The sequence below is a fragment of the Cladosporium halotolerans genome (assembly GCF_011745625.1).
Source record: "Cladosporium halotolerans strain TM138-S3 chromosome Unknown Sca19, whole genome shotgun sequence".
In the NCBI taxonomy this organism is placed as follows: domain Eukaryota; kingdom Fungi; phylum Ascomycota; class Dothideomycetes; order Cladosporiales; family Cladosporiaceae; genus Cladosporium; species Cladosporium halotolerans.
In genome coordinates, this window is record NW_027191470.1 from 320,051 (window position 1) to 341,722 (window position 21,672).

General features: G+C 58.9%; 7 protein-coding genes across 7 annotated transcripts; 5 read left to right on the forward strand and 2 right to left on the reverse strand.

The window, feature by feature from the left end:
• The first annotated feature begins 1,434 nt into the window (after window positions 1-1,434).
• Window positions 1,435-2,865, forward strand: WHR41_05700 (uncharacterized protein). The gene is made up of 3 exons (XM_069374305.1): window positions 1,435-2,024; window positions 2,096-2,270; window positions 2,322-2,865. The coding sequence occupies exon 2, from the start codon at window positions 2,106-2,108 to the stop codon at window positions 2,268-2,270; it is 165 nt and encodes a 54-aa protein (XP_069228484.1). The 5' UTR covers window positions 1,435-2,024; window positions 2,096-2,105; the 3' UTR covers window positions 2,322-2,865.
• Window positions 2,866-4,005: 1,140 nt separating this feature from the next.
• WHR41_05701 (uncharacterized protein) lies at window positions 4,006-5,373 on the forward strand (the record flags this gene model as incomplete). Its single annotated transcript, XM_069374306.1, has 1 exon — window positions 4,006-5,373. The coding sequence occupies one exon, from the start codon at window positions 4,006-4,008 to the stop codon at window positions 5,371-5,373; it is 1,368 nt and encodes a 455-aa protein (XP_069228485.1).
• A 976-nt stretch (window positions 5,374-6,349) lies between these two features.
• On the forward strand, window positions 6,350-6,958 carry WHR41_05702 (uncharacterized protein; the record flags this gene model as incomplete). Its single annotated transcript, XM_069374307.1, has 1 exon — window positions 6,350-6,958. The coding sequence occupies one exon, from the start codon at window positions 6,350-6,352 to the stop codon at window positions 6,956-6,958; it is 609 nt and encodes a 202-aa protein (XP_069228482.1).
• Window positions 6,959-7,207: 249 nt separating this feature from the next.
• WHR41_05703 (uncharacterized protein) lies at window positions 7,208-8,820 on the reverse strand. Its single transcript, XM_069374308.1, has 3 exons — window positions 8,397-8,820; window positions 8,239-8,342; window positions 7,208-8,182 (listed from the first exon to the last, which is right to left on the reverse strand). The coding sequence occupies exons 1-3, from the start codon at window positions 8,606-8,608 to the stop codon at window positions 7,344-7,346; spliced, it is 1,155 nt and encodes a 384-aa protein (XP_069228483.1). The 5' UTR covers window positions 8,609-8,820; the 3' UTR covers window positions 7,208-7,343.
• Window positions 8,821-9,133: 313 nt separating this feature from the next.
• Window positions 9,134-10,702, reverse strand: WHR41_05704 (uncharacterized protein). The gene is made up of 2 exons (XM_069374309.1): window positions 10,189-10,702; window positions 9,134-10,108 (listed from the first exon to the last, which is right to left on the reverse strand). Exons 1-2 carry the CDS (start codon window positions 10,490-10,492, stop codon window positions 9,576-9,578), a joined length of 837 nt encoding a protein of 278 aa, XP_069228488.1. The 5' UTR covers window positions 10,493-10,702; the 3' UTR covers window positions 9,134-9,575.
• Window positions 10,703-11,733: 1,031 nt separating this feature from the next.
• Window positions 11,734-14,185, forward strand: WHR41_05705 (uncharacterized protein). The gene is made up of 5 exons (XM_069374310.1): window positions 11,734-12,035; window positions 12,094-12,145; window positions 12,191-12,264; window positions 12,324-13,141; window positions 13,197-14,185. Exons 1-5 carry the CDS (start codon window positions 11,903-11,905, stop codon window positions 13,824-13,826), a joined length of 1,707 nt encoding a protein of 568 aa, XP_069228489.1. The 5' UTR covers window positions 11,734-11,902; the 3' UTR covers window positions 13,827-14,185.
• Window positions 14,186-16,493: 2,308 nt separating this feature from the next.
• On the forward strand, window positions 16,494-21,455 carry WHR41_05706 (uncharacterized protein; the record flags this gene model as incomplete). Its single annotated transcript, XM_069374311.1, has 1 exon — window positions 16,494-21,455. One exon carries the CDS (start codon window positions 16,494-16,496, stop codon window positions 21,453-21,455), a length of 4,962 nt encoding a protein of 1,653 aa, XP_069228486.1.
• Window positions 21,456-21,672: the final 217 nt, after the last annotated feature.

Sequence of the window (21,672 nt, forward strand, 5' to 3'; positions counted from 1 at the left end):
CTTAGTCGCGTGACGTTGCCCGGCTGGCAGCGGGATGCAGTTTAGCAAGGCAATAATTGCCGTCTGCGAAAGGCCATATGATCGACCGGGGATAAGCTCGACGCAGGTGCAGGCAGATTCGTAGTGCAACCCTGCAAGCATTGGCCGCACACGTCGGTTTCCGGCATAGCTCAGACCGGGTGGCGAGGAAAGTTCAAGGTGTGGCTGCAGGTGATCTGTATTGAAGAACCCGGTCGGTGGGATCTCTGTCTGTTTGACACGCCCGGGTGCGGCGACGTGTCAGCATGTGCGAGCTTGTGCTCGGCCAACGGCGCGGGAGATGCGGATGAAATGGAAGACGCATGACGTGCCGGCCACGGCCGACGACGACACGCACGATGGACGACAGGGCGATGGGTTGCACGCAGCTCGACGTGGTGTCGACTCACTAGACCATCTGGGCGGTGGGGCTGGCACAGGTCGGCGGATGGTGGCCGGCGGCAGAGGGAGGTGTAGTGAGCGCTTTGTGACAGATCGCGTAGAGATATAGGTGGAGGCCGCGATGACAGGCTGCCATTGGCGCAGGCGCGGCGGGCGCTGCAGGGGCGGGCATGGCGTCTGCGCGGCTCATGCAGGTCGCCGGACGCGGAAGGGACCACGCTGCTTGACGCTGGATCGGATATGCCACGGGCAGCGCGCGCTGCAGCAGGCCGGCGATGGCGACGAGCGGTGATGCGGACGGTGGGGCGCGGAGGGAGGCGGCAGGCGGGAGATGGCAGAGCGGATGGCGTGAGTAGGTAGGTGTGGGAGCAGCAGGCAGGACACGAGAGGGCAGGGCAGGGTGTGGAGGTGAGGTCGGAGAAATGCTGCCTCAGCAGTCCAGGGCGGCCGCTCGCCAGGCTCGCCCGGCTCGCCAGGCACCGGGGCAGCGCTTGGTGGGATCGCGGGCGCGCAGGCAGGTGCGTCGGCTCGAGGCTTCCTGGCTGCGGGCGCGATCTCGCGCAAACTCTAACCAAGATGGTGGGACGCACTCCGCCGCGCTGGGCGATGCGAGCTAACCCAAACCCTCGCCCGCCGCCCGCCTGCAGTGCCGCGTTCTGGAAGAGCGCAGCAGGGGAGGCAGAACAAGCGGCAGCGCAGCACCCAGCGGCAGCACCCAGCGGCAGCAGCAGCAGCAGCAGCAGTGAGAGCCCGCCCAGCACTACTGCGCGTCCTCCCTCCCGCCCTCTGGCCTCATGGCATCCCCCGCCAGGCCCCGTCGCTCGAAGCAGCAGCCCTGGAGCGCGCCAGACTCCGCCCGCCAGCCCGCCAGCAAGGATCAGCTGTCTTGCCCGTCCGTGGCGCCAAAAATCGCCGTGAGCCCGCCCGCGCCGTGAACCCTCGCGCACCTCCACGCCCTCGCTGCTTGCTGCTTCGGGCCTGCAGTGGCCATGGGCGCGCGGGCTGGCGAACGGCGCGCGAACCGGGGCAGCATGTCGCAGCGTCTGCAGCGATCCCTCGTGCCACTCGGCCTCTGCCTCACTGCTGTTTCCATCGCCACAGCTCCCCTTTCGACGCCGCTGGTGTGTGCCTGACCTGTCACTGGCTGCGCTAGTTGCGGGTCCTGTCGGTGCGAGCATACGGACGCTGCCTCATTCTGCCGCCGCCTCCCTGGCTGCTGGCACACTCTGCCTCGACACTCCCGCCTATATAGCTTTCCCGCCGGCGCCGCGTACCGGCCTGTCTGCATCTCATCCAGGTTTCCGGCAATCCTTCAACCCCTCGCCGTGTCACATGCCAATCTGCCTGCTTCGTCCAGTCGACCTACCCTGACATAGCTTCGACATTGACATTGACATTGACATCACCCCTCAATCGTTCTTGGACCACGCACCATTGACGCCAGCAACGTCCGCAAGAGGTCACCTTCATACATTCAACACGCATTGGACGTTATAAAGCCTCATATCCTGCTCCTGCACTTTCGAAGATTGCCCACGCACTCACTCGCGGCTGCCATATCCGCCTGAAACGAGCACAACCTCCTCCAAGTCCCAACGAAAAAGGTACGTACTCACGGCGTCCATTGAAGTCACACCATCGTCAAGACATACCAAGTTACTAACAAAATATTTAGCCTCATTACAATGGCCAAGCCAGGCAAATGCGAGCACACCTTCAAGGTGATCAAATCCGACACCACCCTCATCCTCTGGAACTGCAACATGTGCCACTCTGGGCCCCACTGGTGGATCTACGAATGCGCCAAGTGCAAACTCAAGGCGTGCAAGACATGCATGGCGAAAGCGTAGGTTGGTGTCGAAAGCTGCTTCGTTTGAGTTGCTGGTGCTGACTCTTCCTAGATCATAAACCTACCTCACAAACACAGATCGTCGTGCAACATCTGCGGCCACTATGCAGACGCACGATCTATCCTTCGACATGCTCTTCAACGCATTGCTACACCATTCCTCTGCCAGCGACAGACACTTCTCCCATTTTCCTTCAGCAACAATGTACCACCAATCTAGGGATCATCCGGTTATCGTGATAGCGTTACGTCTTAGCAAGGAGTTTCGGAAGCGGGGAGCGTAGAAGAAAAACAAGTCCGGCGATGACAACGACGACGACTACGGCAGCAAATCTACCAACCGACAGGCAAGGCAAATGCAAGACGACGGGGCGTTCAGGTTGATGACATTTACGACAACGCGGGCATGAGACTTTTTTTTGCACCGACACAGGAACACCTCAGAAGGTTCCAATTTACAAGACAGGTTTGCGTCCGCGAGGACAAACAGGCGGGGATTGTTTCCTTTTCTTTCTTTCTTTCTTCCCGAGTCAAGGTAGTGAGCGTTCTTGCTAGTCTGCAGCTGCGAATAATGAAATTCTCTCTCTCCCTAGTAAGCGATCTGCTTCTCTTCTGCTGTGATCCCATCCCCTGCACAGCACAGGCTTGCGCGTTGCCGTCAATAACAGAAATCAAGAAAGACAGCAGTAACGAGTGAGAGTGTCCGTCAATCCCGCGGGTTCGATAAATCATAATAGGCCGTTCATATCATCATCGTCACCGTCGTCGTCACCGTCGTCGTCGTCGTCACCGTCCGCTCGTGTCTCATCACATCACCAATAGTCCCTCTCCACATCCACTCCCGTCGCCACGCACACCTCCCCCGACCTCCACCGCCATTCTAATTCGGGCAGGTCTGATAAAAACGTCAATCTCAGCAAAAAGCGCTCAGATCGCCATGCACACGCAATCGAGACAGATAGATAGATCGGTGCCGTGCATGTTCCCACTTACCGAGCCACAGCTCCCGCACGTCTTCGAGCCGCCCGCGATCGCGGCGCTGCACTTCGGGCAGGTGTTGTGCATTTTTGCTTGCAGGGGTTGGGTGGTTTGGATCTCGGTAGCGAGATGGAGATGAGATGGGTTTTGTGACGGGTTCGATTTTTTTTTGTTATCGACGCGTGTTGAGTAGGTATGACACAGACTGCAGTCGGGGCTGGAAGGGGAAGAGGACGGTGAGCTTACCCAAGCGAGGCTGCGTCTGCGCTGCGTCGGTTAGGGGCGGCCGGGGCCATGCCAGGCGCGGCGTCCGCGGTGTCCGCGTGCCTGGTTTGAGATTTGGGCTGTCCTGCAGCAGCCGAGGCTTGCCTACAGAATAGTACGGTGCAGCAGCAGGCTCGCTTGTGGGAGAGTGAGAGATATGCGAGGCCGGGGAGGCGGGCGCGGGATACTCGCGAGGAGGATCGCTTTTACGCGGTCTGCTAGATTTATTAATTTTAGACCCTCGAGGCTCAAGCGACCCTGATGGCCGCACGAGCTTTACTGTATCTGAATCAAGCCTCTGGTGACGTCTCTTGCCGGGTGCCCTGTGTTTTGCCCTCCCACGCTTGCGTCGATCATCGAGTCCCGACCCCACGCCTTGCTCGCGCGACACTTGGATTTTGTGGGAGGCGCTCAGTGCTGAGCTCCCGTGCAATCCACTTGTAGCCTCGAGCCAAGGAGCAGGACCGACACCTCCAAGGCTTGGGTCTGATGCCATGCTCGTCCGCCCATTCGCGAGCATAGCGAGGCCCAGAGCGGGTCTCTGCGCCGGCCGTCTCGCCTCGCGTGCTCACCACAACCGACGATACATCCAGACCGCTACAGTGACCGACGCCGACATCCAGCGTCTGGCCGCGAAGCCGCTGCACCCATTGACCCTCGCCGACCTCTGCAAACATGGCCGCCCGCCCCTCTCGACCCAAGCCTTGTTCAACAGCGCCAACTTCACCCTCCAAATCCTCCCCTCCCGCCTCGCCCACCGCATCCAGTCCCTCCGAGCCCTGCCCTACATCGTCGTCGCCAACCCGAACGTCAGCAAGATCCACGGCAACTACCTGCACAGCCTGAGCACCCTGCTGCCCTACGCCGAGCGCAAAATCGAGACGCTGAAAGATGAGATTGACTTCACAGAGGTCATGGCGGACCTCGTCCACACGCACAGCAACACCATCGAGGTCCTGGCGCGCGGCTTCCTCGAAGCGCGCAAATACATCTCCCCCGAGGAAATCACGCGCTTCCTCGACGAGCACCTGCGCGCGCGCATCGGCACGCGCCTGATCGCCGAGCAGCACATCGCGCTGCACTTCTCCTCCCAAGCGCACAAGGACCTCTCCTCAGACCACGACCACTTCCACCGCACGAGCCAGGACTCGACGTACATCGGCGTGATCGACACGGCCCTCAAACCAGCCACCATCATCCGGAACTGCGAAGCGACGGTCGGCGAGATCTGCGAGCTGCGCTACGGCGTCCGGCCCTCCGTCGTCCTGACCGGCGACCCAGACACCACCATCGCCCACATCCCCATGCACCTCGAGTACATCCTCACCGAACTCCTCAAGAACTCCTTCCGCGCCACGATCGAAGCCGGCATGGAAAAGGAGCCGATCGAAATCACCATCGCGCCCGCGCCCGCCGCGGAAGAAGAGCAGCGCTCCTCCGACTCCTCCCCACGCAGCAGCACACTCAGCACCGCAACGCAAGGCTCCACGCCCTCGACCGCGAGCCCCAAAATCCGCCCCCTCGACCTCAGCACGCCCGGCGTGACCCTCCGCATCCGCGACCGCGGCGGCGGCATCAGCCCGTCCGTCTACCCCAAGCTCTGGGAATACGGCTTCACGACCTTTAACGAGGACGAGATGAACGACAAGCTGGCCGGCGGAGGCGGGGCGGGCGGCATGAACGCGCTGGATGTCATATCGGGCGGGGCCGCGGGCGGCAGCACGCTGGCGGGGCTGGGCTACGGGCTGCCGCTGGGGAGGGCGTACGCGGAGTATTTCGGGGGAGGCATCGCGGTGCAGAGTCTGTGGGGGTGGGGGACGGATGTGTATTTGAGTCTGAGGGGGGTGGGGAGGGTTAGTTAGGGGGAAAGGGGGCGGAGAATTTCGAGGCTTTTGACCGGCTTTCGAGTGGTTGGCTGAGGGCGAAGGCGGCTGTATCTGTGAGAGGAGAGGTATGTCGTGCACAGAAGGCGCTCGGAGCTGCTCGGAAAGCGAGGGAGCAGAGCGTCTGGACGCTAGGAGCTCGGGCAAAGCCCCATCAGAGAGCATCCTGCCGATATCATGGACGGGCGAGGAAGCCGTTCGATGATTGACGGATGGAGGAATGAGTGTACACTCCTCACGAAGTGTGAAAACACGGCAGGCTCCTCGACTGGACTGAACAAGACCAGGCACGCCTCGTGGAGCCAAAGCTACTATCCTATGGGAAGATATCAAGGTCAGACTGTCAGACAGTAGAGCTGAATGGCAGGGCAACCTCCACGCTTGGATTCGGCCGGGCTGGAGCTCAGAGAGCCGGTGCTCCCACGTAGCTAGAGTAGATATCAAGGAGGGACGTACTTTTGGACGCAACGTCCACGCTTGATTCGCACGCTGACGTGAACAGCCTTTAGTACAACTACGTTACGATACAGTTGGATCGGACGACATAGTTCTCTTCGGCTTATCCTTCCATGATAATCCTCTCAGATGCCCTCCACGACTACACGATCCCCACCCGCTTTCATCACCCCAGCATTCCTATAATATCCCGATTTGGAACAATTGCGACTTGGGAAAAAGATAGACTTTCACAAACACGGTCCGTGCGCATGACGTCGATGCTCAACTGTCGCGGCGCGATTGACAATTATCACGCCTCAGAGACTGAACGCAGACTTCAAAACACAGAAAGTCACCATATTCCTTCAGACCTCTCAATATCCACAAAGCAAAAAATTCACCCGAAGATCGGAGACCTCCCAACAGCGCACCCCCACCGCCCACGGCGCAAGCAACCCTTCCTCGCCCCACCACCAAAACCAATCAAGCTCATAACAACGACAACGACAACGACAACATGACCTTCCTGCAAGAACTCTCCTCCTGGTTCGCCCCCCGCTCTGCCGACCCCGTCCCCGAGCCTCCCAAACCAGGCGACCCAGCACCCACAACCTCCACCATCCAACTCTCCGGCTCCCCCACGATCCTCACCTTCCTCCGGCACTGCGGCTGCCCCTTCGCGGAGAAGACCTTCCTCAACCTCCGCGAGACGGCCCGCGCCCACCGCTCCACGACCTTCCTCGCCATCTCGCACTCCTCGCCCGCCGCCACTTCCGCCTGGCTCGCCGCGCTCCCGCAAGCCGGCAGCGAGCCGGACAACCTGCACGTGCTCGTCGACGAGGCCTGCGAGGCGTACGCGGCCTGGGGCCTGGGGGTCGTGGGCTTCGGGCACGTGCTGAGCGTGGGGGGGCTGGGGAGTGTTTGGAGGCTGGGGAGGGAGGAGGGGATTTGGAATCGGCCGACGGAGAGCGGGAGTCGGTGGCAGAGGGCGGGGAGTTTTGGCGTTGATGGGGAGGGCGTTGTGAGGTGGGCTAGGCCGGCGAGGGGGGCGGAGGAGATTGTGGATTTTGAGGAGGGGGTGGGGGTTGTGCTTGGGAAGGGTGGGGAGGCTGAGGAGAGGGCGTGAGGGGCGCTGAGGATTGAGTGGGGTCGGTGAAGGGATGCGTTTCGCTGAGGGGGTTTGAGGCGCGAGTTCGGCGTTTGGGATACCCGGCTGCACCAGACTGGATTGGCTTTGGGGAGTTTCGGTAAACACAGATGAGAAGAATTGATCATTTGACGTCTAGTACGCAATGATTCACAGTTCCATGTGCTTGAGACTTCGCGTCATTGAAGCATCAGGGCATAACGGCAAATCAGGGATCTGCAAATCTCATTGTTTAGGTTGAAAGTATTGTTGTTTGACATTTCATTCCCGTATCGATGTCCCATCTAATCATTATCTAAACGGTCTTCCCTTGTTATTTATCTTTCGTTACACAGAGCAGCCGCTGAGCGATTCCCTCATCGCATTACTCGTGACCAATAGGCTTCTCACGCTGGACATACGCCATAGGCGCAACGCCAGCGACAAACGGACCCGGCTTCTCACCGTAGTGAGGGTCAGCGCCGATAAAGTTGTTCGGGAAGCCCGGCTCGAACGGAACAATCGACTCAAGGTACTGGATGTCCTCCGTCGAGAGCTTAATTTCAAGCGCCTTGATGTTGTCCTTGAGGTGCTGGACCTTCCTTCCGCCAACAATAGGGAAGACATTAGGCGTCTTGGCCATCACATACGCAAGCGCAACAGCGGTCGGCGACTCGATGCCATGCGCGTTGGCGACCTTCTCGAGCGCAGCGGAGATCTTCTCCTCGTTCTCCGTCTGCTCGCCGGAACCGATGATGGCGCGCAGGCCCTCGTTGTTCTTCTTCTTCTCCTCGAGCATCTTCTTCGTCTGGAACTTGCCGCCGCCGATCGCGTCCCACGGCGCGATCGCCATCCCGAAGTGCCGCGCCATCGGGATGATCTCGCGCTCCAGGTCGCGCAGCATCACGTTCCAGCGGCCCTGGTAGATGCTGAAGGGCGTCTTTCCCGTGGCGCGCGCGTACGTGTTGGCGGCCGAGACGATGTAGGCGGGCGTGTCGCTGATGCCCAGGTAGAGGACGCGGCCCTGCTTGACGACGGCGTCGAGGGAGTCCATCAGCTCTTCGATGCTGGTCGTCCAGTCCCACCAATGGACGTAGAGGATGTCGATCCAGTCGGTCTGGAGTTTCTTCAGGGAGTCACGCAGGGAGACGTGCAGGGAGCGCTTGTGGTTGCCGGAGGCGTTGAGGGAGCCCAGACCCTTGCCTTTCCTGTGGCCGACGTAGTCTTGGATGTTCAGTCAGTGGAAGTCTTGCGGGCGCTTCAATCGGGGTTGCACTTACTGCTTGTGAACTTGGTGGCAATGACCATCTCGTCTCTGTTGCCACGCTCCTTCATCCACTCACCGATCCAAGTCTCGGACTCGTCGTCCTGGTAGTTGTTGGCGCTGGGCGTTGGTTAGTGTCATGCCTTTCATTCTGTTCCAATCTTGATAACTTACGTATCGATGAAGTTGCCACCGGCCTCGGTGAAAGCATCGAGAAGCTCGAAGGCAGTCTTCTTGTCCATCGTACCCAGCATGCCTTTCCATGCCTCACCCAAGCTCATGGCACCGAGCTGTAGAGGCGAGACACGGATGCCGGCCGTCTTGGAAAGGACACGGTACCTGCCCAGGGGGGTGGGAGGGTCCGGGGCGGGCTGAAATAGCGACATGATGAAGAGGACAGATCGTTAAGTGTGTGCTGATTGGAGTTCGAGTTGGGACAGGTGGAAGATTGATAGATGAGTCGCGCAGTGGTCTGTACGAGGGTTGATGTATGGGATTTATAAAAGCAGGTGAGTAGCAGCAACGGACTTTAGCGGTTTGTAACCTCCTTGCGTCGGTCAAACAATGATGGTTGTCATCGATGGCTAACTCCGACTTAAACACCGCCTGGCCATTGAGTGCTTTCCCCGGGCCCTCGGACCCTATCATAACGTCACTCGGCGAAGAAGGTTCGTCCGAGAGCGGGTCATTCGCGTCACTTACCTCTTTGCGACTATTTGTCCTTCAGATCAGAAAGGGGAGAGGAGAGATTGAGTTCATCTCAAGGTGCATAAACCACACCGTACCTTGTGCATGTCACAGTGTAGCGGAGCGGGGCCCTAAGTCCGGCCTTCTACTTACTATGCGATATAGATTGGGATGCCAAGTTAATTGGCCTAGACCCTCGATTGTGAACCTTGAAGTGAGAAGCGTTATGTGATAATGATTTCTTTTCAACTGCATGAACTACGACGCATGGGAACCAAACAAAAAAAGAACGCACTCGCACTAAACAGCGTATAAGCATATAAGCATAGGCATAATCAGTTTTCATCTCTCGATAGCGCCTGGACGCCTCGCAACGCTTGTTGTCCCAAGCGATCGACGCACCGGCTGCGTCACCGTGTGGGCGGGCGGGCGGTGGTCGTAGAATGAAATCGTCTGTATCTCTCCATCTGCCTCTCCATCTTCATGACTGCCGCTTTTTTCTGCGACGCCATTGCGCTATTCTCTCATCGATGCTCTTTCACATCCGCTTGATCAGGCCGTTGGGATCGTAGGCTCGTAAGATTTGTCTCATTTCATTTCCTTTAGAGGAAACAATGGTATGTGCCTAGACACGACTTTTTTCCAGCTGCTTCACGAGCGAGCTGCTTAGGAAGCCTTCTTCTGCACCGGGGTCTGGCCACCAAGGTAGCGGCTGATGTCGGTGGCATCGTGGGCCTGCTTGGAGATGCCCTTGAACTGGTCCCAAGCCTGGCGGGCAGCGGGCGGTGCGTCCTGGCGGTTGGCAAGGGCATCACCGCGAGCACCGGCCTGGCGGAGCATGCCCTGGACGAAAGTGCTCTGGGAGATGCGGGTGCGCAGGAAGACGGTGTAGATCACAAGAAGGATCCAAGAGCCGCGCTGGAAGATGATGGCAGAGCCGAGGATGCGGAACCAGAGGGTGAGCTCGAGGGCCGCAACCAGAGACATGCTGGCATCATAGTAATCCTTGACAAAACGGCCGATGGTCTCAGAAAGACCGGAAGAGGCGGGCTTCTGGCCAGCAGGCACAGCAGGCGGCGGCTGGATAGTCGGGAGGAGGATGCCGCGGGTGTAGGTCGCGACGTGGAAAATGCTGTAGACAGTGAAGGGCAGCAGAGCGAGAGGGATCTGGCGGGAGAAGAGCCAGACAAGGGCCATGGCTGGAGATTGTTAGTTTTGTGCTCGTTTTCCCGGGTTATTTCGCACGCATCAAGCGCGCTGCGTGCGGGGCACAGCTTACCAAGGTATTGCACATTCTCGTCGGCGATCAGCTGGAGAGGGCTGCCCTGGCCCTTACCGCTCTTGGCGCGAGCACGGTAGCCCTTGAAGACCACGATGCCGTAGGTGACAGCAGCGGCAAGGAAAGCGGTGCGGTAGGAGAAACGGGCCCAGCGGCTGGCGGAGTTGAAGGTGATGTAGCTCAGGCCGTAGCGCAGGGTGCAGAGCAGCAGGGTCACGTGGCCGGTGAACCACGCGAACTGGAGAGTCTGCGCGAGCGCGATAAGGCGCTGCTGCGCGGTCTGGCCAGGAGGCGGAGGAGCCATTGCAGTGGTTTGAGCGGTAGGAGTGTTTGCTCGTTTGTGCGTGCGGTGGACGCCTGATAGGAAGCTCTGTTAGGGGAGAAGTGGATAGCGACGAGGGCGTGATGCTCGACCGCTTGTCTGTGGGGTTTAGCGATGTGCTTTGAAAGAGGAAGAAGCAGTCGTGAGCACAAGCAGCAGCAGATGGTGGTTGGGCAGTGGGTAAGGTGGCCTTTTGGGAAAGCGAAATGGAAGCGCGCGGTGACAGTGCACGCTTGGTTGGCTTTTGGTGGGGCAATCAGGTGCGATGACGTCCCCAAGCCCCAGCTGTTGGTAGATCTTGTTTCTCGACTGCGCCAGGCGCACACTACCAGCCCACCAGGCCAGCCGTTCGGTCTGCGCCGACTCGTCGTGATCAACGGGGCAAGCGTGGACCAGCTGACGACAAATGTGTCATGGTGCTCTTTGGGAGCAGTAGTTTCGTCAGGCATACAGAAGGGCTCACATTGGGCACCTAGACTAGAGGCATGACATGACCGATAACGGTGAAAAATGAGATATGCTCAGTGCGTGCAGAAGAGGAAATCGGACGTTTTGACGTTGCAGAAGGACAATTTATGTGAATGTGGTATCTGGCTGCCCTTCACACCAGAGGATATCCCTTGAGCCGAAGCAGTAAATAGCATCGTTATCATTCATGCTTAGAAGTCCGTTGCTAGAACAAGGCATGTGGGGTTGATGAATGGAACGCCTCAGCACGAGGCCGGAGAGCTACCCCAAGGGTAGTATCTCACAGCCAAACTGCGAAGATATGCAATAGGTGTTAACCTTACGACCAGGATACTTTCATCAGGAAGTCCCCGTGGTGGCCTACGATGGGTGGAATCCTAAGCCTTATTTCACCGAGGCTCACTGAAGAGAATGCACGAAAGCTGCTTAAAGTAAGGCATCGTGGGTTCTGTAGATATTCCTGTCCTGGTCGGCTATTTTTTGGATGTATCAGATTATGGGTTGAATCTGAGCCTCATTCACAGAATTAAAATCAAGTACCAAAGTAGTTTCACATGTGAATGCCAGCCACAAGGCTGTCACCTCATCACTGCCAATGAGATGCAAAGCATGTTTCTTCACTAAAAATCAAGTGCTCCCAATCGGCAACCACAAACTCCAGGTGCCAAGAGTCGCGTGCCTGGCGGGAGCAAGGTTCACTAGTGCGGCTTACGTCAAGCCAGGGAAATTCAAAACCTTTCCGGCCGCGGCAGAGCTTTCGAGACGATTGTGTTCACCATGTAGACCACCTCTCGTCGGTCGCCAGCCGCAAACACAACCCCAAGCAAAGGATGCCTCTTTGGAGCTCCGCAACAACCAACCTCATCAGCCCTTGGTAGCCCGCGCCGAAAACCACCCGTCTGCGCCCGCACACCGCCGGCAGCCATGCGTCAGACCTGCATCTTCTCCGGCTCCTCCCACCCTCTGCTGGTGGAGAGCATTTGCGAGCGTCTCGGCCAGAATCCCAGCCAGGTCGAGCTGCGCAAGTTCGCGAACGGCGAGACCAGTGTCGAGATCAGTCAGTCGCCGCGCGAGCGTCTAGAGGTCATCACTGTCCTGCTAACACCGCCTTGCAGAGACTTCAGTCCGTGATAAGGATGTCTTCATCGTGCAGAGCGGCAGCAGCCAGTAAGACACCCGCGTTCCGTGCCAATGGCGATACTGACGTCGCAGGATCAACGACAATGTCATGGAAATGCTCATTATGATCAACGCCTGCAAAGGCGGTTCCTCGAAGTCCATCACTGGTGAGCTCCACAGCTTCCATCTGAGCGCGTTCAGGATGATAAGCTGACAACATGTTCAGCCGTCGTCCCCTACTTCCCATACTCCCGCCAGTCCAAGAAGAAGAGCCACAGAGGTGCCATCACTGCACGTATGCTGGCCAACCTCATGCACATTGCCGGTGTGAACCATGTTATCACGATCGACTTGCATGCGAGCCAGATGCAAGGCTTTTTCAAATGCCCCGTGGACAACCTGGTCGCCGAGCCTCTGTTGGCAAAATGGATCAGACACAACGTTCCTGACTGGCCCGAGTCTGTCGTGGTCAGCAAGAACCCTGGTGGATCAAAGCGGGTTACATCCATGGCTGATGCACTGAAGCTGAGCTTCGGCATCATCACTACGGACAGGCGCCGTCCGTTCACTTGCAACAATAGCATGATGAACAGCGCTATCCTGGAGCCCATGGCTCTGGACGGAGTCACCGACGATCTCAACGCAGACGATGTTGAGCCGCAGCAGGTCTACACGCACTCAGATCTCACACGCACACAGAGCCGCAATGGCTCCGAGCCGATTGAGCAGGACTTTGCCCGCCAGAGGGCCAGCTCTAGTGCGAGCAACAGCCAGTCTCAGGGACGTGACAGGAGGCCCTCCCGCCCGGAACGCCCGCGTGCTGTCACCAACATGGCTCCTGGTGTCCGTAACCGTCTCGCCAACGGCAACGACATCCCTTCGAGCCCCTTAGCACGCACATCTACCCGCATCGACTCCATCGACAGCCCTGAGATGCCTCAACCGGGCCTGCTGCGCCGTAACCCGACCGCTATCGGCGTTGTTCAGCCCAACGCAGACGAAGATGGATATGAGAGCCCCGGTGGAGATGAGGATGAGGACGAGGTTTGTCTCCACTTTCTTTATTATTTCTCTCCAGGGACCGTGCTAATGAAAACAGAGAGCTCGCGATGTCATTACTGGTCGTCTGATCCACGGCCACCTTGTAGACGACGACGCTCCCTCTCCCAACATGTCTGTCAACTCTGGCTTCTCTCCACAGCAGCACAACGGTCAGCGCACATCGAGCGACGAGGAGTTGCCGGAAGCCATGACCCAGAGCTTCATGTCTGTCGCTTCCTCACGCCGCACCGGCGGCCTTGGTGGCACTGGTGACGCCGCGGCTTCGGACGAAGAGGAAGAGGAAGCTCTGCACAACCCCGAGATCGAGACCACAATCACCCTCGTCGGTAATGTGCGCGACAAGCCTGTGATCATCATCGACGACATGATTGACAAGGCTGGTTCCTGGATTGCTGCTGCTGAGACCGTCGTCAAGCGTGGTGGCGCTACAAAGGTTTACTGCATGGCCACTCACGGCATCTTTGGCGGGAACGCTCTCCAGGAGCTGGAAGACTGCGATGAGATCGACAAGGTCATTGTCACCAACTCATACCCGATTCCTCCGGAAGCACACGACATGAAGAAGCTCGTCGTCCTCGACGTCAGCGGTCTTCTCTCCGAGGCAATCCGCAGAAACCACCACGGTGAGAGTATCAGCGCTCTGTATCGTCACTTCGACCGATACTAGACCTGGATACCCCTGTACGGATAATGAGAGAGTTCAGCATTGCCTCGAACAGAGGCCCCTTCATGCGATGATTCGTTCGAGCGAGAATTTGCTTTTGATCAGAAACCCGAGGGAAGCACGCTAGCTTCTTAGATTGCATTGATTTGCTGGACCGGTTCTTACACGATGCGTTCACGAGATACAAAGAGGTAATGGCTGAAGGCGAACACGAAGAGCTCGAAATTGCTTTGCCTAGACATACCTAACTGCAAGTTTGTCATGAAATGCGATACGACTGCTGCTGGTTTCATCGCCTCTGCTGATCGAGTGTCATGCCCCTGATGAGCCAAGGTAACAGTATTCACTAACCTTTTTATCTCGTTCCCCCCGAATATTCCCTTGTGATCACACCCAGCGATGCAGATTGTAGGATCTGCCCGGCCCGACCTTCTTCATAGGACGGGCAGGAACGGAGCGTTGGCAGATTGAAATCATCTTGTTCTCTTCTCCTTTTCTTTTCTTTCGAGGGAAGACTTGGAGAGGGGAGCTTGATGCCGAGAATAGAAGGCACGCCTTTCAGACTTCTCTGCATGGAGAGTTGGCGCTCTTAATTGAGCGTGGGAGAGGCGGGCAAGAGAACCTCTTGGACATTTCTGCAATATTCATCTCCTTCACCTTTGCTCTTCACTTTTCACACGGACTGTTTCGTATCCCGTGGTGTTGTCTGCAGGCTGCATGCACGCGTCGCTCGATGCGTCCGGAGCTGTACGACGCCTGGCGGGGAATGATTGGTAGCTCACAAGGTAAGGTTGCCTTGAAACGTCCCTTTAGACGGGCGGGCATGCAGTCGAGACGTGACCGCGTCACTCTTCAATCACGCTGAGGTTTCGCGGACCAAGCATTATGCCGAAACAAGAATGTATCAATCAAAGTCGCCCGTGTCACCCGGCCGTAGCCAACGCCTCACAATCCTTCAGCATCAAACGCGCTTCCCGCCCGTCACCCGCGCACGCCGCCGGCGCCATCACACATCGTCACACGCCGTCACGTGCCGCATGCGACGAGGCGCAGCAGAGCGAGAGCAGCGGCACACGTACCGTCGCCTGTAGGGCGGGCGCAGGCGGCTGCTGCGCGCGTGCTGGATGACCAGCGGGCGCGGCTGGAGTGGGTGGTGTGGGTTGACGAGCGATCGGCTGGCGCCGCATCCTTGCTCGCGCGCCCCACCGCCCTGCATGCACGTCGCCTGCTGCAGTACGAGACGCACGCCACGCGAACTGGCGGTGCCGTGGGGGTGACGCTGGTGGAGGAGGTGGTGGAGGCGCGGAGGGCGGGTGCTGACGGGGGTGGTGGGGTGCGAGGTGAGGTGCTGGTGAGATGCTGAGCGTGCTTGTATGTATAGGGTAATATTAACGCTGTGCACACACTTGCGGTGTGATCGCTCCGCGTGGAAGACGGTGTCCCTCGTCCAGGCCGTGGCGTGGCGTATCTGTCGCAGGGCAGGGCGTGGGCCACAACGTTCGCCGGGCCGCGAGTGGCGTGCGGTCGGCGGCCCACATGGGGCCCAGGATGCGATGCGGAGCAGGCGGGCGGCCTGGCGAGTGGGTGGTGAGGCAGGCCGGCCGCTGATTCGGCGCCCTCGCAGCCAATACCGCGCCATAACCCTGCGATGGCGCTGGTATTTTTGACGTGCATCACCTCACACGCCGCCGCTAGGCCACCGCACCCACGCCCGCGAGCAAAAGCGTGCAGCCGAGCTGGTGCGCGTTCGTCGTTGATCATTCACTGTCTGTCTGGCTGGCCTGGCCTGCCAGCCGCACGCTGCTTGCTGCTGCTGCTCTGCCCGTCGACAGCACCTACATACACTGCAGGCTACCTTACCTCACAGCACGCACAGCACCGCACCGCCGCCCTCACCCTCGCACAGCGCTCGCCTTGGCCTGCCCACCGCGTCCGTCCACATGCATCCGGCGCGTCTGCCTTGATCGTCCAGCACCGCCGTCACGAGAGCTGCGTGCCAGCCAGTCAGGTACCGCCGCGCAGGGCTGAGCGTGTGAGACATCGACTCGCCGTAATCCACCTGCGCGTCAGCTCGCTCGACAGCACCAGACACCTCGCCTCATCCTCTGCGTAGCGCTGAGCAGCAGCTGCCCGCGAGCCTCCCACACCAACCGAAACACCCTCCGCGCCCGTCCGACGCCGCCCTCGACTGCGCTGTACACAGCCGCAGAGCGCCTGCGCCTAGCCGTCTCTGTGCCATCCTCCCGGCCCAATACCTGCCCTCCATCCCTTGCTTGCTGGCCCGGCAGCCTGCGACCCATCCTCCCGCCCAGCCCGCCAGCACCGCCCGAATCGCAAATCTATCCGTCGCCTGTGCGACTCGCCGCCGCTGCCCGCCACTCTGTGACCGGAAACCGCGGGCGGCTTCTGGTGTGAGATCTATTGTTATAGGAGCGTGGATTGTCGGTCTTCGAGGGTGGATACCAGCCAGCGAGACGAGGCACGCGAGATCTCGAGAGGGAAACTGGGTCGAGCTCCGAGCCCATATTGGACCGCAGCCGCGCCATGTCATGCGAATTCGATGAGGAGAGCTTTCGCCAGGGCATAGGCACATATCCTCCGCGGTGAACCAGCGAGTGCATCCGCGCCCACGAGTCACGCGCTCCCGCAATCTCAGGTCAAACTGCAGCGATGAGTGCCGACGTTGCGCGGTGTGAGCCGACACCGCCCGCCAACACTCCAGCTTCTTTGATCCCTCGTATGACGCAGCGATATGCGCTGCCCATTCACCATCCGACCAGCCGGTACAGCACCGACGCCGCGATTTTGAGTGGTGACCGGACGTCTCGGGTTGAGAACACTCTGAGAAGGAAGACACCCAATGGCACTCTGACTGCAGGGTATCAATCAGATGAAGGACGGAACCCCCACAAGCATCAATTGGTGCCCAGAGAGACGCCGGCAGATCACCTCATATCGCAGCCGAATCCCGTCGGCAACAAACGCACTTTCTTAGAGCATCAGCAACAACGGCAGCATGGGCAGCAATCTCCCTGGCCCGCTGTCGATGTGCAGGGCTGGGCTCAGACGCAGAATTATCAACCACCGCAATCGTTCCCAGTCATGGATTCGATGCTGAATCAAATGCCACAGCATCAATACAACACGGCACAACAGTACTATGCTTCGAGCCAGCCAACCTTTCTACAGCCTCCGTTTCAATATCTAGGCCCGACCGCATCCGGAGGGCAAGTCACTGGTCCTTATGGGCCGTATTGGCACGACGGTACCTTCGTGCCATATCGACCTGCCCCTGTACGAGATCCACGACTATATCAACATCCTCATGGCGGTTGGCTTGGGTCGCTGCCTGGTCCGCATTTTGGACAACCAGCAACCGGGTTCCCGCCTAGAGCTTCTTCTCTCAACTATGGAACACAGGCCCTCGACGCACAAAACTTCGGGGCTCCACCGGGTTTTTCAACTCCGCTTTACATTAACAATGTCCAGCATGCTTACAGGGAGCCGCTAATTCAGCAGCAAGGAACTCTGCATGTCGACCCTTCACGCGGCCTTCCCCAATCGATGGGTATGGTGCCACCAGGACCAAATTATGCCAATCCTCCACAGCTCGGCTTGCAGGATATCAGTGCAGAGTACGGCCCTTCTTCGCCGAACGGTCAGCAAAGAGACAGGACATTCATTTGGGCGCTGCAACAATATCGAGAGCTGCTTGCGTTCATCCATCTTACTAAACGCCAACAAGTGGCCGCCAGGCAGGTCGACGGTCAGACACAAGTCACACAGCGGCCTCATTTCTACCCACAGCCGCCGAAGCTGTCGCGCGCAGGTCATTCTTTCCACGGCAGCAGGCGCAAGTCAATCACGGTGTCTAAAGAAGCGATCGAGAAACGCCTCCGTCGCTCTTCGGATCCGACAAGCGCACATTCCTCAGGGAAAGGCGGGTCGCCCGACGATCGAGACGGTGATGATGTCGAGACGCCGAAAGCGCGCTCACCGACATCGGGCCTGATCACTGGTGCTAATTCACTGGATATCGGCCAGAGACAGAATGCGTCCGGGCACGGGCAACCGCAGGGCAGTCAGACAAGTAGCTTTGTCAACGGACAACAGGAGAAAGTGCGCACACTCCGCAGGTCGAGCGGCTCGTCCATTCAGTCAGTCACTTCGCCAGGTTTGCCGCAAGACAATTCACCGCCTTCGAGAGCAAGCCTTGCTCTTTCGCAAATAACAAAATTGTGTCAAGAGACTGACTGGCGGTGGATTGATGGAATGCACTTGGGTGGCTGCATCGCTTATGGTCTTGGGAAATATCACAAGGCTCTCAAGTGGTACTCCAAGGTGCTCGAACAGGATCCAAAGCATCTGGAGGCTTTGTCCAACCTTGCCGCTACTATGCTCGCACTTGGTCGAAGGCAAGAGGCCGAGCAGCACTGGATGAAGGTCGTGAAGGCGGCGCCCAGTCATTTCGAGGCTGTGGAGCACTTGATTGGTCTCCTCTGCACTGAACACCGGAGCAAAGACGCCATCAAAGTCATTGAGTATGTCGAAGCGAACTTGCGGTATCCTCGCAGCTCGGGTCTGCTTCAGACGCCTGACAAGCAGAGCGAGTGCGACTCCTCTAACGCCAGCCGATCTCCGGTAATCTCTGAAGTGTCTGATAAGATGGCCTTCGACTTCGATGCCGATGCAGACTCTGTTCCCGGCTGGAAGGATCCGGCGGGCGCGTCTGAACCTGGCTTTGGATCTAGTGGGTTCGCGATTCCTGGCTGTGACAATGGACGTATCCTCGCTCTCATACACGCAAAAGGTAATATGCTCTACGGGACTGGGGACAACGGAGGCGCGGCACGAGCGTTCGAGGACGCGGTGCTCATTGCAGCGGGGAGACAATTCGACAACATCCAGGGCTTGGTCAACCACATCCTGAAAGTCGTCTCTCTGAACCTTCAACAACGTGGACCACACGATCATCGTCCTCTTCCGATGGAGCCGATCCTCTTGACACCGGAGCAAGCGCTGGCGACTGCTAAACTGTGCTTTCCATTCTTTGGCGAATTGCCTGGCTTGCAGCACGTGCCTGGTAGTCCCCAGAGCACTCCTCGTAAAGCCGGCATCTCCACAACTAGCAACTCCCTCTTGTCACTGGCAAAGATTTTCCAAGATGGAATGTCAAATACCAGTCGCGCGGCTGGCGTCACTCCCCTCGCGTCAGGGGTCCGTGATATTCTGGCCTTGTACTACCTTTCTTTGTCGCTTCAACCATCACCTTCCACCGCGAACAATGTCGGTATCCTCCTCGCCAGCGTGCAACAAGTCGCGCCGGCGACTCACGTTCCGCGCAAATATGACATTCCAGGTGTCGTCCCAGGCAGCGGCATTGCACTAGCTCTGCAATACTACAATTACGGCCTACAGCTCGATCAACACCACGCACATCTCTACACAAACCTCGGCAGTCTCTTGAAGGACATCGGCCAGCTCGACGCGGCCATTGGCATGTACGAGCGCGCGGTCAAGTGTGACGGTAAATTCGACATTGCTCTCGCGAACCTCGCCAACGCTGTTAAGGACAAGGGCAGGATCAGCGACGCTATCACGTACTACAGGCGTGCCGTGGAGGTCAGTCCCGAGTTTGCAGAGGCTGTCTGCGGGCTTGCCAATGCGCTGAACTCGGTGTGCGGTTGGCAGGCTAGAGGCGGCATCGCGGACGACGGTGGTAAGCGTGATAGGTGGCATGTCGATTCTACTGGTATGCTCTTGGATGCGAGACTGCCTGGAGCCGTTAGCTCAGGCTGGATCAAGCGTGTCGTCGATATCGTCGAGAAGCAGCTCCGTGATGGAGAAGGCTGGGGTCGGGCTACGCTTGGGCCAACGACACTTCACGACATCGTCCAGCAAATTCTGACTCTAGATGGCGCTGACAAGGATCGTGCGGAGAGAGAGGGAAGCCTTCGTAAGACGATCGCATCATGGGCGGGCAAAGTTTGGGAAGGCGCAAGAATCACACGGCTGGTCGAACGAGCCACGCGCCGGATCGCCTGGCACTGGTACAACGACCTCTACGTCTTGAAGAGGCATCGGCCCGCTTCGAGCTACACCCGCCCAATGTTACCCGCCAACCTTCCCGTGCCAACTGCGCCGACAGTCTTGCCCTTCCACACCTTCACAGCGCCGATGTCCGCCAAGCAGATCCGTCTGATTTCTCAGAGGAATGGGCTCAGGATCTCGGTGTGTACATTGCGCTCGCCGTGGCTTCCCAAGCAGGTGTTTCCTCCGCCAAAACCGCCAGCGCCGTACTTGCGTGTCGGCTATGTCTCGTCTGACTTTAACAATCACCCGCTTGCGCATCTGATGCAGTCGGTCTTCGGCTTGCACGACACTTCTCGCGTCAAGGCGTATTGTTACGCGACTACTGCGAGCGACAAATCGATTCACCGGCGGCAGATCGAGAAGGAAGCTCCTGTCTTTTACGATGCAAGTGCGTGGCCTGTCGAGCGATTGGTGGCTCAGATTGTCAATGATGGCATCCATATCTTGGTCAACCTCAACGGCTACACCCGAGGAGCTCGCAACGAGGTGTTCGCGGCCCGTCCGGCGCCTATTCAGATGTCGTTCATGGGCTTCGCCGGCACGCTTGGTGCAGAGTGGTGTGATTATCTCCTGGCCGACAAGACATCAGTACCGCCCGAGACCCTTCGTCCCTGGCGCCGCAACATCGACCTCGAAGATCAAATGGTCGACGATAACAGCGGCGGGGACAACGAGGACTGGGTATACGGCGAAAACATCATCTACTGCCGCGACACCTTCTTCTGCTGCGACCACCGGCAAAGCGCCCCCGACGCCAAAGACAACCACACCAGCTGGGACGAAGAGCAAACGCGGCGCTGGCAGATGCGCAAGGAGCTCTTCCCCCAGCTCTCCGACGACACGATCATCTTCGCCAACTTCAACCAGCTCTACAAAATCGAGCCCACCACCTTCCGCACCTGGCTGCGCATCCTCGCCCGCGTCCCCAACGCCGTCCTCTGGCTCCTCCGCTTCCCGGACCTCGGCGAGTCCCACCTCCTGCACACCGCCCGCCGCTGGGCCACCCCCGACGTCGCCGCCCGCATCCTCTTCACCGACGTCGCCCCCAAGCACCTGCACATCTCGCGCGCCCGCGTCTGCGACCTCGTCCTCGACACCCCGGAGTGCAACGCCCACACCACCGCCGCCGACGTCCTCTGGAGCGGCACGCCCCTGCTCACCCTCCCGCGCTACGCCTACAAGATGTGCTCGCGCATGGCGGCCTCCATCCTGCTCGGCGCGCTGCCCAAGGACGCCGAGGGCTCGCGCGCGGCGTCCGAGCTCGTCGCGCGCTCGGAGGAGGACTACGAGGAGAAAGCCGTCGCGCTGGGCGCGGGGCTGGCGTATCGGCGGGAGAGCGGGGGCCGCGGCGCCGGCAGGCTGATGGAGCTGCGCCGCATGCTGTTCCGCGCGCGGTGGAGCAGTGCGCTGTTCGACACGGGGCGGTGGACGAGGGATCTGGAGGACGCGTACGAGGAGGCTTGGAGGCGGTGGGTCGAGGGGCGCGGGGGAGATATTTGGCTGGAGAGGTTGCCGAGGGGGAGGGTGGAGGAGCTGTAGGTAGGTTTGTTGGGGTCGGGTTTGGATCAGGGTGGGCTTTTTCTCTTCTCTTCTCTTCTCTTGTCTTGGAAATTTGGCATTCGTTCTGGGTTGTTTTGCGTCGGCTGAGGCGTCGATGCGGCGTTTTGGGGGAAACGGTTTGAATGTTTGAAGCTTGGATGGTATGGTATGGGATGGGATGGTGGCAATATTGGGGAGAAGGGAATATTCCGCTTCG